Raw genomic sequence first — 13,330 nt, 5'->3', positions numbered from 1 at the left:
CCCCTTCCTAAACCGCGCACGTCCTCGGTCGCGGTAGAAGCAAAAGCTGCAAAAAACAATGGAAGACAAGTAAAGCCTTTTATATAAAAAAAAACCAGCAATGACAATCTCACACGTGAGCATGCAAGTGAAAGGCCGATTAGAATTTTAAAGAGTGCTAAAAGAAGTGAGTAAAGACTACTCAAAGTGAGACTAAGTGGTAGATAGTGCTATGCAAAGGCAAGTGTGCTTGTACACCGCAAGTTATGACCGCAGTCTCCATGTCCTACAAGTGTTTAAGTTATTCCTAATAAGTGGCAACCCTACACCTAAATATGAGCAATGGTGATTGGACCTTTCTTTCTTTCTCTTTTTTTTGTGTGTGTGTGTGTGTGTGTGTGTGTGTAAAAGATGATAAAGAGGAAGGTTCCATCCCAATGAGACCCAAGCAATGGCCAAGAGACCTCTGCCAAGAGAATCTAAAGGCCGCTAAGTATCTCAAGGACGATAGACTCTTTTCTTTCTTTTTGACATAAGGAGTATCCCATGAAGATAAAGGCATCGGTCTCGAGGGCCCATAATGTACCCTAGAGTCCTACTAGCATCTATCAAGGCGATAGAGTCCTTGAAGGTCTTCTTCTTAATCTTTTAGACGTCACTGTTCACCCCATGGAAACCAAGGCATTGGCCCAAAGGTGCTAAGACAACCCAAGGTCCTACCAAGCATTCCACATGGCTGTAGACATGTCATGTCTCGATTCACTTGTATATATTTTTTAGGGCATGACTTTCGTAAATTTTTTATTAAAATTGTAGCACCTAGCCCATACCTAAGAGGTAGCTACCACTAGGGATAACTAATATACTTCGAGACCATAAGAACTTGGCATACTCCGTTGGCATATATCCTACACCGTCTTCAAATAGAAATACCTTCTAATAAGTCCTCTAAGAATCTAGAAGTCACTCTCCACATGGTAACAACAATTTAAAACTTAAACTAGCCAACTGTGTGTGAGCATGCAAACAATATATGCAAAAGTGAAAAGCACATAAAGAACAAAAGATTATGATTTGAATACACCTGTTGTAGTAGTCGTTGATGTTGTGCGTTTGCATTGATGCATTGCTAATGTTGTGCAGATTGCTTCTAAACTTTACTCTTTATAGGCATTGCATGTCTCCCCTCTTCCTGATTTGTGTGCACGGTAGGTGGACTATTGGGGTCTGTTTGTATGCTCTTGGTTAGTTGAGATCTCTGCAAAATGTCTTATTAACAAACAAGAAAAGAAAAGAAAAGAATAAAATTTATTATTGGTACCAATCACCGAATATAGCCGAGGGGAAAAACCCAGTTGGAGAAAAGTGCCGTGGCTTGTTGATCTTATTGTGGAGTTGATGAGCTTACCCTTGCACTAGTGGTGGATCCGTGTCCACTTCTGCTGGAAAGATGGTATCAATCACTTCAGGATGCAAGGACAACCCTGTACAAAAGCCGGCCTCTAGAGAAGGTGGTAGAGGAAGGAGTGCTTCCTCTTGCTAAAATATGGCATTGGTTCTATGGGAAGGTTAAGCAGACAATTCCGATTTCGGAATTGCTCAATATAGGTACTCATAGTAGTGATCTAAAATTGACATGTTGAGGCTAGGGGAAGGAGGGCTTGCAAGATAGGTGGTTGTAAGTCATTTATACATGTATCCCTCCATTGTTGTGCTTGAACCTCCTCAGGTAATCTACGTTGATTTGGTCCTCAGTTTGGTACTCTCACATCAAGAAGGTTATGGCGTTGGGGTGTAATTTCCACAATTTGTTTCATTAAGCCCGTGCCATATCGTCTAAAGTAAGAGCGACATAGCCAACAAATGTGTGAAGCTTCTCCTAATACGAGTCGTGCACACTCTTGACAATGTGAAAATGGGTGATGCTGTTGATAGAATAAAGTGACAAAGTGATGCCCACAGCAAATTTCACCTAAGGGAGCATTAAAGTACCTAGAATGAGTTTGAAAAAGAGGAGCACTATAACCCCCACGATGTTCAGGTTGAGTACTATCAGGGTCAATGCATGGTGGACATGTATCTCGCCAAGTATCCATCAGGAGGTATCTGGGAGTAGAACAATGAAATTTAGAAACTTCAAACTTTATACACTCATATCCATCATTACAATCCCTATCAAAAACAATGTAGATAAGATCATCTCAAAAAGAACACAATCCTGTAAAGGCATAAGGAACCACATTAGTAAAAGTGAGACTATTCAAACATTGATCTACCAAAGAGCTTCAATTGTAGTGTTAATGCCTTACCTTTGGTTTTGGGTATGTCCTTCTTAAGAGGTGGGAAGGTTAGCAATTGTCGAGGAATTTGAGCAAGATAAGAGGATTTAGGCAGTGATGTAAGATTCCTTCCCCGACCCCTTTTTGATGTCTAGTATCTTCCCCTGTAATCAATTCCCTCTTCAGAAATATAAGAGATCTTGTCTCTGCCTGTTTTTGCATAGAGAGAGAAAATATTCTAGAGAGATAATATTCAGATTTTGAATATTTCTGGATAGAAAATTATCTCATCTTATTAAAATAAGTTCCCCTGAAACAGAAATTCAAAAAGAACTTTCCAATGTGCAATTGGAATTCATTAGAAATGGGTATAAAGGACCTTAGCCTAAGGGTCTAGATTTTTAGAAATTTTTGGATTATTGTCCAAATAAGGTTCCTATGGGCCAATAGCATCAATCCACGTGTAGGAAGGAGATAAATCCAATTTGTAAAAGAAGATACCCAAAAATGAGTAAATGCTCACATAAGATGAAGAGTTGAAAATGTACAAGGTTTATTAGTAAAAAACTATGAACAATATTAAAAATATGAGATATTTTGGGTATAATGATTCCATTTTGACACATATGTAAGGAAGGGGAGTTCTTTAAAGGAGGTGCATATTTCACATAAGATGAAGAGTTGAAAATGTACAAGGTTTATTAGTAAAAAACTATGAGCAATATTAAAAATATGAGATATTTGGGTATAATGATTCCATTTTGACACATATGTAAGGAAGGGGAGTTCTTTAAAGGAGGTGCATATTTCACATAAGATGAAGAGTTGAAAATGTACAAGGTTTATTAGTAAAAAGCTATGAACAATATTAAAAATATGAGATATTTGGGTATAATGATTCCATTTTGACACATATGTAAGGAAGGGGAGTTCTTTAAAGGAGGTGCATATTTCACATGCTTGAATGAGTTTTAAACTCATAAAAATTGAGATATTTCATCTCTCCTCTCTCCTCATTCAAGTCTAGTTCCAAAAAGTTAGCTTAACTGAACTAAAAATGGTCAAAAATTGACCAAACTGATTTGGAAAATTCTAGAATCAGTTTGTTTGGTTAGGAGCTCAATTTTTCCTATAAATATAAGCCTCCCCCTTGTTGAAAAATATATAGTGTTTATGCATCGTTACTCTACTCCACCTAAGCCAAGAACTGTGAATTCATTAATAATTCACTAGTTTTTGGAGCTTCACTCTTTCTTCAATCCCCATTAGTGGCTCCATCAACATACTTAACCAATTGATTGGTTGAGGGCCTCTACCGTGAACAAAGAATCAAGCAAATTGTAAGGTAAATGGCAAATTTTGATCTTTTCTATAATTCCTCAATTTTTCTCTCTTCTCAACCCCTCTCAAGATTGAGAAGCTTAATAGGAATGGTTTTTGAATGCTATTGAAGTTAATTGATGAATGTTACTGAAGAGTTACATAATTTGATGAATGCTATTGAAGTTAATTAATTAATGATAGTTAAGAATTACATAAATTTCTATTTATGCTTAATTCTAATGGTTTTTATGTAATTTCTCTCTCTCACTCAAGAAATGGTCATACTCATGACCCATTCTCAATCCAAATGAAGCTTTTCATAAAGCTTTTTCTTAATCTAAGATTAATCTATACTTGAGGTCAAATTAATGGCTTTTTTCTATGCTTTTAGTTTATGTATTTCATGAATATTGATGATTCAATCCATTATAGATTATTGATCCAATTAGGGATCATTCTAATTATTTCTTAATGATAAGCTTTATCCCTTAGAAAAAAATTGAGATTTATCAGTCATAGCAGCGGAGCTAGCAAATTTTATAAAAATTACGCATAAAATAATTTCATTCAAAGCATGAAAAGAGGACTTCCTACCATATTCTGGGAATTATCATCCTAGATTAATTGAAGGTATTCATAGAGAAATTGATTTTTATATTATGCATAATTGATTTTCATGCATAGAGGTATGCATAATAGATTATTATTTTAACCTAAAAGTGTTACTTTTATCATAATTAGATTTCATGCATAGAGGTATGCATAAAAGATTATTATTTTAATGTAAAAGTGTTACTTTTAGCACAATTGAATTTCATGCATAGAGGTATGCATAAAAGTTGATTATTTTATTATAAAAGTGTTACTTTTATCACAATTGAATTTCATGCATAGAAGTGTGCATAAGAGTTGATTATTTTATTATAAAAGTGTTACTTTTATCATATTTGGATTTCATGCATAGAGGTATGCATAAAAAGTTGATTATTTTATTATAAAAGTATTACTTTTATCATATTTGAATTTCATGCTTAAAGGTATGCATAAAAGTTGATTATTTTATTATAAAAGTGTTACTTTTATCATATTTGAATTTCATGCATAGAGGTATGCATAAAAGTTGATTATTTTATTATAAAAGTGTTACGTTTATTACAATTGAATTTCATGCATAGATGCATAAAAGTTGATTATTTTATTATAAAAGTGTTACTTTTATCATATTTGGATTTCATGCATAGAGGTATGCATAAAAGATATTCTTTTTATACTAAAAGTGTGATTTTCATCATAAATGGATTTTATGCATAACTTAGATGCATAAGAGAAATTCTTTTATTCTAAAAGTGTAATTCCTACCAAATTGAATTTATGCATAAGAAGATCTCTATCAGTATATACAGGACACCAATATTGGGCACAAACAGGATGCCAGGTCCCCCAAGGAGGTGTGGGACACCTTGGTAAAACTCTATGAAATGAATACCAAGGCACAAAAGATACAGTTGAAGAATGAACTTCATACTGTGGAGAAAAAGAGTATGTCTATGAATGACTATGCATTGAGGATCAAGGGTATTGTAGAATCCCTTGCATCTATTGGCATTTCAGTAGATGATGATGATAAGGTGAAAGTCTCTCTACGTGGTCTCGGGCCACAATACAAGGCGTTCAAGACGTCCATTCAGACTCGAGAAAACATTCCTAATTTCACAGATTTGGTGTCTATGTTGATTATAGAAGAGAAGAGCTTGGGTGAAGACCAACAGTCTTCACAAAACAAAAACAGTTTAGAGCAACAGGCCTTCTACACAAGTTCAGGAAGAGGATGAGGTAGAGGAGGCCGGGGACACGGCCAAGGAGGTGGCCGAACAAGTAATCAGAATTATGGCCAACAGCTACAACAACAATAGTCCCAGAATTCACAACAACAACAACACGCAGGTGGAAGAGGCCAATTCAGAGATAGCGGGAGTTAAAGAGGTTGTGGAAATTGGCAAAGGTAGTATAATGATACATGTGGATGCTTTTATTATGGTAAGCCTGGACATGTGCAGAGGTAGATTGGTATAAGAAGCAGGCTGACATGCAAAATGGAAAATTGCACAGCAAAATAACTATGCATTCTCAAGCAGAAACAATGAGGATAATGAAATGTTGTTTGTTATGCAGCATGTTGTTAATGCCATGTCTGAAAATGTTAAGGCAGTACATAAAGATGATGTATGTTACGTTGATTTACCTTCGAACCACATGACAAGTCATGGGGAGTGGTTCAAAGAGATGAAAAACCTTGAAAGACCAGGTTTTGTGGAAACAGGGGCTGACACTGCTCATCCAATTGCCCATGTTGGAGATGTGCCATTGTCTATGTAGGATGGCAAAGTGAAGTACCTTGTAGATATACTTCATGTTTCGAACATAACAAAGAATATAGTTTCAGTTGGCCAGATGATTGAGCAGGGTTTGTAGGTTCAGTTTAATCCTGATGGTTGTTATGTTGAAGACTTTAAAGACAAGTGCAGGTTGGTTGCAAAAGGCAACAGAGTGGGCAGAATGTTTACATTGAATGTAAACATGCCTAAAAAAGTGCTCAGTGCTGCAATGTTTGCAAATGGTTCAGGAATTGTTATAGACACAAACATCTGGCATAAAAGAATTGGACATGTGAATGTGCAGAGAATGAAGTCTATGCAGACTAAAGGAATTGTGACAGGGCTACCAAAGTTTAAAGTTGAAAAGGTATGCAGAAAATATGTGAAGCATGCCAATTTGGAAAGCAAACAAAGCATGTAATTCCACGTGACAGAAATGTGAGCAGAAATGCACTAGATGTTGTGCATTCAGATGTATGGGGTCCTATGAAGACCATGTCTATGGGAGGCTGCAGGTATTATATGACATTTATTGATGAACCACACAAGAAAAGTGTGGGTATACTTCATGAAGGAGAAGGGTGAGGTGTTCACTCATTTTCAAAATTTCAGAGTTATGGTTGAAAATCAAAGAGGGAAATATGTAAAGTGCCTAAGGTCAAATAAAGGGGGAGAGTACTTCTCCAATGAGTTCTCTGAATTTTTGAAGAAGAATGGTATTCGAAGACAGTTTACATGCAGATACACTCCACAGCAAAATGGAGTTGCTGAGCAAAAAAATAGGCACATTGTTGAGATTGCACGAGCATTGATGGGAGAGAAGAATATGCCGCATAGCTATTGTGCTGGGGTTGTTTCTACAGCAGTTTACATCATGAACAGGACTCCAATTGGAGCCATACATGATGTATTTCTAGAGGAGAGTTTACTGGCAGAAAACCTGATTTGTCTCATCTGAAAGTCAGGATGCATTGCATATGTGCATGTGCCAGATGAGCTAAGAACTAAGCTGGATCCAAAAGCTGAAAAATGTGTGTTTATTGGGCATTCCCTTGAGCAAAAGGGATACATGTGTTATAACCCTGCTACACGTGAGTTGAAGGTAAGCAGGGATGTTGTTTTTGATGAGATGAGTAGCTGGTATGTTGCTGAAAAAGAAGCTGTTGGGGCTGATGTGAGTGGAAATGTGGTTGCACATAATGCAAGTCAGCAAACGTCGTTGAGTGGACTAGGAGAGTCCTCATCTAGTGGTTCAGTGATGATAGACCATGGAGTGGCAGGCTGTGTCATAATACAAGTCCTGCAAATGTGATTAGCACATCACATAAAGGCAAAGAGAAAGTGATTGAGCCCCTTAGTATGCCTGACATTTTTGCAGGGAATTCTCATATTAATGGAAAGTCTAGTGGCTCAGAGATGAGCCTTGATGAGGATCTTGGGATACCAGCTATGAGAACACCTTGTGTAAAAAAGGCTATAGAATCCATGAATGCAAAGCTACGAAGATCTGGGAGAGTGAAGAATCCTGTGTAGAGGATTACCTATGATGGTTACGTGGCACATCACTATGCATACATGTCAAAAGTTGTGCAGGTTGTAGAGCCCACATGCATTGATGAGGCTGTTGGAAATGTGTGTTGGGAGAAAGCTATGGATAAGGAGATGGATGCACTATTTGGAAATGAGACTTGGGATTTAGTGCAATTGCCTAAAGGCAAGAAAGCCATTGGATGTAAGTGGGTGTACAAAGTAAAACATAACAATGATGGAAGCATAAGTAGGTACAAGGCTAGATTGGTAGCCAAAGGATATGTGCAGACATATGGCATTGATTATGAGGAAACTTTCAGCCTAGTTGCCAAGATGGCAACAGTGAGAGTTATGATAGCCCTGGCTGCATCAAAGTAATGGTCTTTTCATTAGATGGATAATAAGAATGCATTCTTGCATGGGGATTTGCAAAGAAGAGGTGTATATGTTGCAGTCACCTGGTTATGAGGATGTGAGTCATCCCGAGCATGTTTGCAAGTTGAAGAAAGCCTTGTATGGCTTAAAACAAGCACCAAGAGCATGGTCTGACAAGATTTTTGTATATCTTGTCACTACTGGCTTTCATGTAGCCAATGCAGATTTCTCGTTGTATGTGAGACACAGTGATAAAGAGGTTGTGCTTGTTGTCATCTATGTAGATGACATGATCATTATGGGGGACCATGATGCAGAGATCTTTGATGTAAAGATCTTGCTTAGACAGAAGTTTGAGATGAAGGATGTGGGGGAGCTCAGATATTTTTTGGGCATTGAGGTGATTAGGTCACCACATGGTATCGGATTACTGCTCTACAGAGAGACAGTATGGCTTGGACATGTTCTCCAAGTATGGTATGATAGGGTGTAAGCCTATCTCAGTGCCATTGGATCAGAATGGCAAGTTGAGTGCAGATTCAAGAGAGATTTTGGATGATCCTACTGTGTATAGGCCCATAGTAGGATGCTTGATCTACATGACGATCAGCAGACCAGACTTGAGCTATGTTGTTGGGTTGGTGAGTCAGTTTATGCAGGTTCCTCGGAAGTCACACTTGGATGCATTGAGACGCATACTGAGGTATGTGAGGTCTAATTTGCATTGTGGACTATTTTATGAACTTGGGACAGAGATATGTGTACATGGGTATAGAGATGCTAGTTGGGTGGGCTGGTAGTATCTCAAATAGAAGATCTACTAGTGGCTTCATGTTTTCTTTGGGGAGTGCTGCTGTGACTTGGAGCAGCAAGAAGCAGCCTACGGTTGCTCTATCCAATACAAAGGCCAAATACAGAGGTGCTGCTATGGTAGCATGTGAGGTAGCTTGGTTGAAAAAGCTACTTGCAGGTTTGGGTCTATCACTGGATAGACAAGTTGTCATTTTCTGTGACAGCGTTAGCAGTATATACAGTTGGCCAGGAACCCAATTTTTCATGCTCACACGAAGCATATAGAGGTCCGAGAGATGGTTTTGGCAAGAGACGTTGACCTTGTTTATGTCAGCACACAAGATCAGGTCACTGACATCTTCACCAAAGCATTGGGTACAGAGAAGGTCTACGGATTCAAGGAGGAGTGTTGAGATATCGAGCTCCGGTGGACACTGATGACCCGCCTGGGGGATAGGCCCCACACTTACACCACTGGCATGGTTGGTGAGATCATGGGTGTGATATTCCACCAGTGGGATGAGAGGCTGTGTGAGCCATTCTAGAGAGAGTTATAGCGCCAGCTCATTTAGTTGGGTTCACACTATAGAGAACCCTAGTATGTATCTGGTCGAGTACCTTTCATATTATATTTGTATATGGTGTGTTGAGTGTTGAGTGAAGTAGAAGAAGATTTTCAACCTCTCACCTTGTGTGTTCTCTTTTAGGGTTTTGTGAGTGTGTGTGTGCTTGCAAGAGCTCAAGCTCTCCTCTCCCCTGCATCTTTTCATTTCGGAGTTTGCTTGTTCACCGAGGAAGTAACTTGCTAGACAGCTTCCTATGGTGCTGGCTAGTCTAGAAGTGGTTGTGTTGTGCGCCTATTGGGGGGTTTCAATTTGTGGATGAGAACGTGTGACCACATGCACCTTCGGATCCACAGTCTCCTCCATTGACTCAATCTGAAACCATAGCCACAGCCGGTTGTGTTCCTGCAGCTTTTGCCTATTTTTCAGCTTTCTTCCGATCATACTCCTTTTCTTTTGGGCAATCTTGGTGTGCCAATGTCCTTCCTCGCTATAGAAAAGACAAATTTTTAGATGGCCTCCTTGACCCCATGACCACGACCACCACCCCTACCGCCATTGTTGTTGCTATAGGGTTGCTTAGAAATGTCCCAACCTACACCCATGCAGCAGAGTTTTGGCATTTCCTTGTCTTTCCCAATGTTAGTGACCTGGTTGCCGGGGTGAGCCTTGTGCCCCCTCCCATTGTAGGAACACTCTGATGTATTATGGGAATCGCTGATATAGATAGCACACCACTTGTCATTCATCGCGCACATTCTTGCTGGATAGCCAGGATTACGGCAACGAGAACACCAGACTTCCTTCGTGGACTAAGCAGCAGGCTGACGACGGCGGGAACCGTGCTGACCTTCCCACTTTTGTGAGATTTCTTGGTCTCCCGCCATGGTGCCTCATCAGAATCTATACTGCCATTGTCCTCCGATTCAGTGTCCGAATCCTCCTCCAAACCGTGTTGACGGCATCCTCGTGAGACGTGCTGTTGCTAGATTTCTTCTTGGATCGCTTCATAGTGGTCGAATCGTTATCCTCCAATGATTCCCTTGGGAGAATTGACTGAGCAATGACATCCGCCCCAACGGCGTATTCACTTTGTCCACAGTGGCCAGGGCCGTGCGCAAATCCTTTGCTAACCCTTTCAAAAAATAGTCATTCCAGACCTCCTCGACTGGCTGATGTGTAGTGGAGTCTGCTGCAATAGCACTCAAAATTTTGTAGCATAATCCTCTGCTGTGCGCTTTCCTTGCTTGAGGACCCATAGCCGCTCTAGAGTTTGGGCTACGGTCTTCTCCACACAAAACCGGCATAAGAATGACAAACGTACCGAATCATAATCCTGAAAATGCCCAACAGGGTACTCTGCCAGCCATCTAGATGCTTTGCCGCGGCTGAGGGTAGAGTCGAAAACTAATTTCTTATGCAGAGGATGATAGGTGGAGGCTCATTCAGGACATAAGAGTTGTCAAACTGCTGCACATGTGCATCCGGATCTTCTCCTTGTTTCCCCCGAAACTTAGAATACTTGATGTTGTTGGCTAGCGTGACCATCATTACAGGTTGCGGGTGTGTAACTACTAGTGGTGACGGAAACAGCCCATGCGGAGCCATCCGGGGAGAGGTTGGGGGTGTCAAAGAGCACCCACTTGCATTTGGAGTGTGGATAGGAGGACAGGAACGGCTCCGTTGCCGCAACCCGAGCTCTAGCCCTGTCGTCGGGGAAAGAGGCGGGCTACTCGTCGAGCCATGATGAGCCTCGTCAAATAGACGGTGGCTCCGCCGTCCAGTTTTGCTGGGACCACCAACTAAGGGGGCCCCTCAGAACACGTGCGCATTCGCAAACATCATGGTCACCAAGTGTAATCGCATTTACTTCTTACGCAGATAGTAAGGGATTACGGGATTGGTTAACTTCATACACAGCATACTTATCTTACAAATTGATAAAGATTAAGATAACAGCATGACAGATTTAAGACAAGTATGGAAAATTTTCATAGAACATCATAGCAGATTTGATTTAATGATTCATCCATACAGTTACATCCATATATAGGAATGGTATCCTGTGATCCAAAGACATTTCTTCCTATGACATCCCCTGGAATCCCTAACTGACTATTGTGCATTACAATTTACCCAATGCGGTTACAAGAATGTGGTTGCGGTGTGTGGTTAATTCCGCAACACCTAACACTCGTGAGATGCGAGTAAGCTAAGATGTATTTGATGAGGTGAGTAGCTCTAGTATTCAATAAAAGATGCATGTGTAAGAAGAAATCATACTACTCTATATGTAGAGTAGCAATCACAAGTGTGTTTAGTGGAGATAGAGAGTCCTCTAATATTGGAGAGTTCTCTAGCATGGTTAGTGTGTTTAGTGGAGATAGAGAGTCCTCTAATATTGGAGAGTTCTCTAGCACGGTTAGTGTGTTTAGTGGAGATAGAGAGTCCTCTAATATTGGAGAGTAGCAATCACAAGTGTTTAGTGGAGATTCCTCTAATATTGGAGATAGTAGAGTCCTCTAATATTGGAGATAGAGAGTCCTCTAATATTGGAGATAGAGAGTCCTCTAATATTGGAGATAGAGAGTCCTCTAATATTGGAGATAGTAGAGTCCTCTAATATTGGAGAGTTCAACTAGCACGGTTAAGTACGTTGAGGACATATGTATTACACAAAGGGCTGTTAACCCCATTTTGGGTTAAGTACGTTGAGGACATATGTATTACACAAAGGGATGTTAACCCCATTTTGGGTTAACCTAATATCTCTTAAAGAAGAGAGATAGCACAATAACTCTAAACATTGAAATTATGAGAATAGCGCTACGCCATAAAACTATGTAATTTTTAAGCTTCTAGTTTATCTGTCATTAAGTTTTGGGCACCCAAGTGTGAATAAGGGCCAGTTATATAAATAACATTATTTTCATAATGCAAGACGCAATCCCCCCCCTCCTTTTGCCAGTTGAGTCTCATCTTATCTCCTTCTTGCTCTCTTATGTATCTATAGTGTGTGAGAGAGAGTTTAGAGGAGAGAGAGCTACATTATTGGTGCATGTTCCTCTTATGCTTGTATCTATAGTGTGAGAGTAGAGAGGAGTGAGTGTCCTTGTTTGGAGAAAGGAAACCTTAAGGTGGTGACACCTTGTAGAGGAGGCAAGAGAGTGGTGCTAGCTACCACTAGCAAAGCATGGAGTCTACCAAGATATGAGCTTGGATACTAGAAAGTTACCCCGAACAAGTTAAGGTAAGAATTGTTCATTTCACTAGGAGAGGGATGCTATAGCCTAGAACATTTTTCGTGCCACTACCGCCGCCTGTTGTTTGTCAAGGAATCATTGGTCTTCTTCTACTCTATTACACTTAATTTCATCTTGTTACAAGTCTTTTTTCCCTTAATATGGTTATTTAAAGTTGTGTAATTGGTAGAGAAGAGAATAAGATGTGGATAAGATTGGAAGAAAGAGAAAAAAAGAGACAAATAAAGTTACATTATTTTAGCATTTATTTGCAATGTTTTGAGGGTTAGGAAAGCAATAAAACAAGCATTTGTATCAACACTTGTATGGTGAGAACTCCATAATCACCATGACTATGATTATGCAGGGAACACCCATTTTCTACATTTTTAAAAATCTTGAAAAATAAAAAAACTTAACAACCATTGATTCCATTACTTGATGTTCCATTGCTTGATGTCATTTGTATATTCATGTTGCACAGAAACAATGTGGAAAATTTCAATTGGAAAATTTAAGATTTGCACCTCTTAATCAATTATTTTTGGTTAACATCTATGAAACCATGTCACCACCATGATTCTATAGTCTACAAAATAATGGTTGTGATTTCCAATGATGACATGATCTTTTAATGAATCCATCTGTTCCACAAGTTTTGGGATTACGCATTGAAAATGCCTTATCTCTGTTAGATTCCATCTTATCCACTTGCATGATCACAAATCATGAATCACGATTCGTGACTATCGATCACGCCCATGACTGCCACATCATAAATCATTGTCCGTGATCATCGATCACGCCATGTGATTGCCATGTCACCTACCATAGTGATAGAACTTGACAATTTGATAAGTTAGACATCTTTG

The 13,330-nt window shown here is 39.4% G+C and overlaps 1 protein-coding gene across 1 annotated transcript in view; it reads left to right on the top strand.

Moving 5' to 3' along the window:
- The window catches only part of LOC147610498 (uncharacterized), a 54,197-nt gene extending 46,821 nt beyond the window's left edge, over positions 1 to 7,376 (top strand). The window contains exon 5 of the mRNA XM_086786581.1: positions 7,335 to 7,376. Coding sequence (XP_086642707.1) covers positions 7,335 to 7,376 — 42 coding nt within the window. The remainder of the gene's footprint in view (positions 1 to 7,334) is intronic.
- The last annotated feature ends 5,954 nt before the right edge of the window (positions 7,377 to 13,330 follow it).

This window comes from Cibotium barometz, chromosome 49, assembly GCF_041138505.1.
Source record: "Cibotium barometz isolate CiBa-2024 chromosome 49, ASM4113850v1, whole genome shotgun sequence".
NCBI lineage: Eukaryota > Viridiplantae > Streptophyta > Polypodiopsida > Cyatheales > Cibotiaceae > Cibotium > Cibotium barometz.
This window is presented reverse-complemented; position numbering and strand designations above follow the sequence as displayed.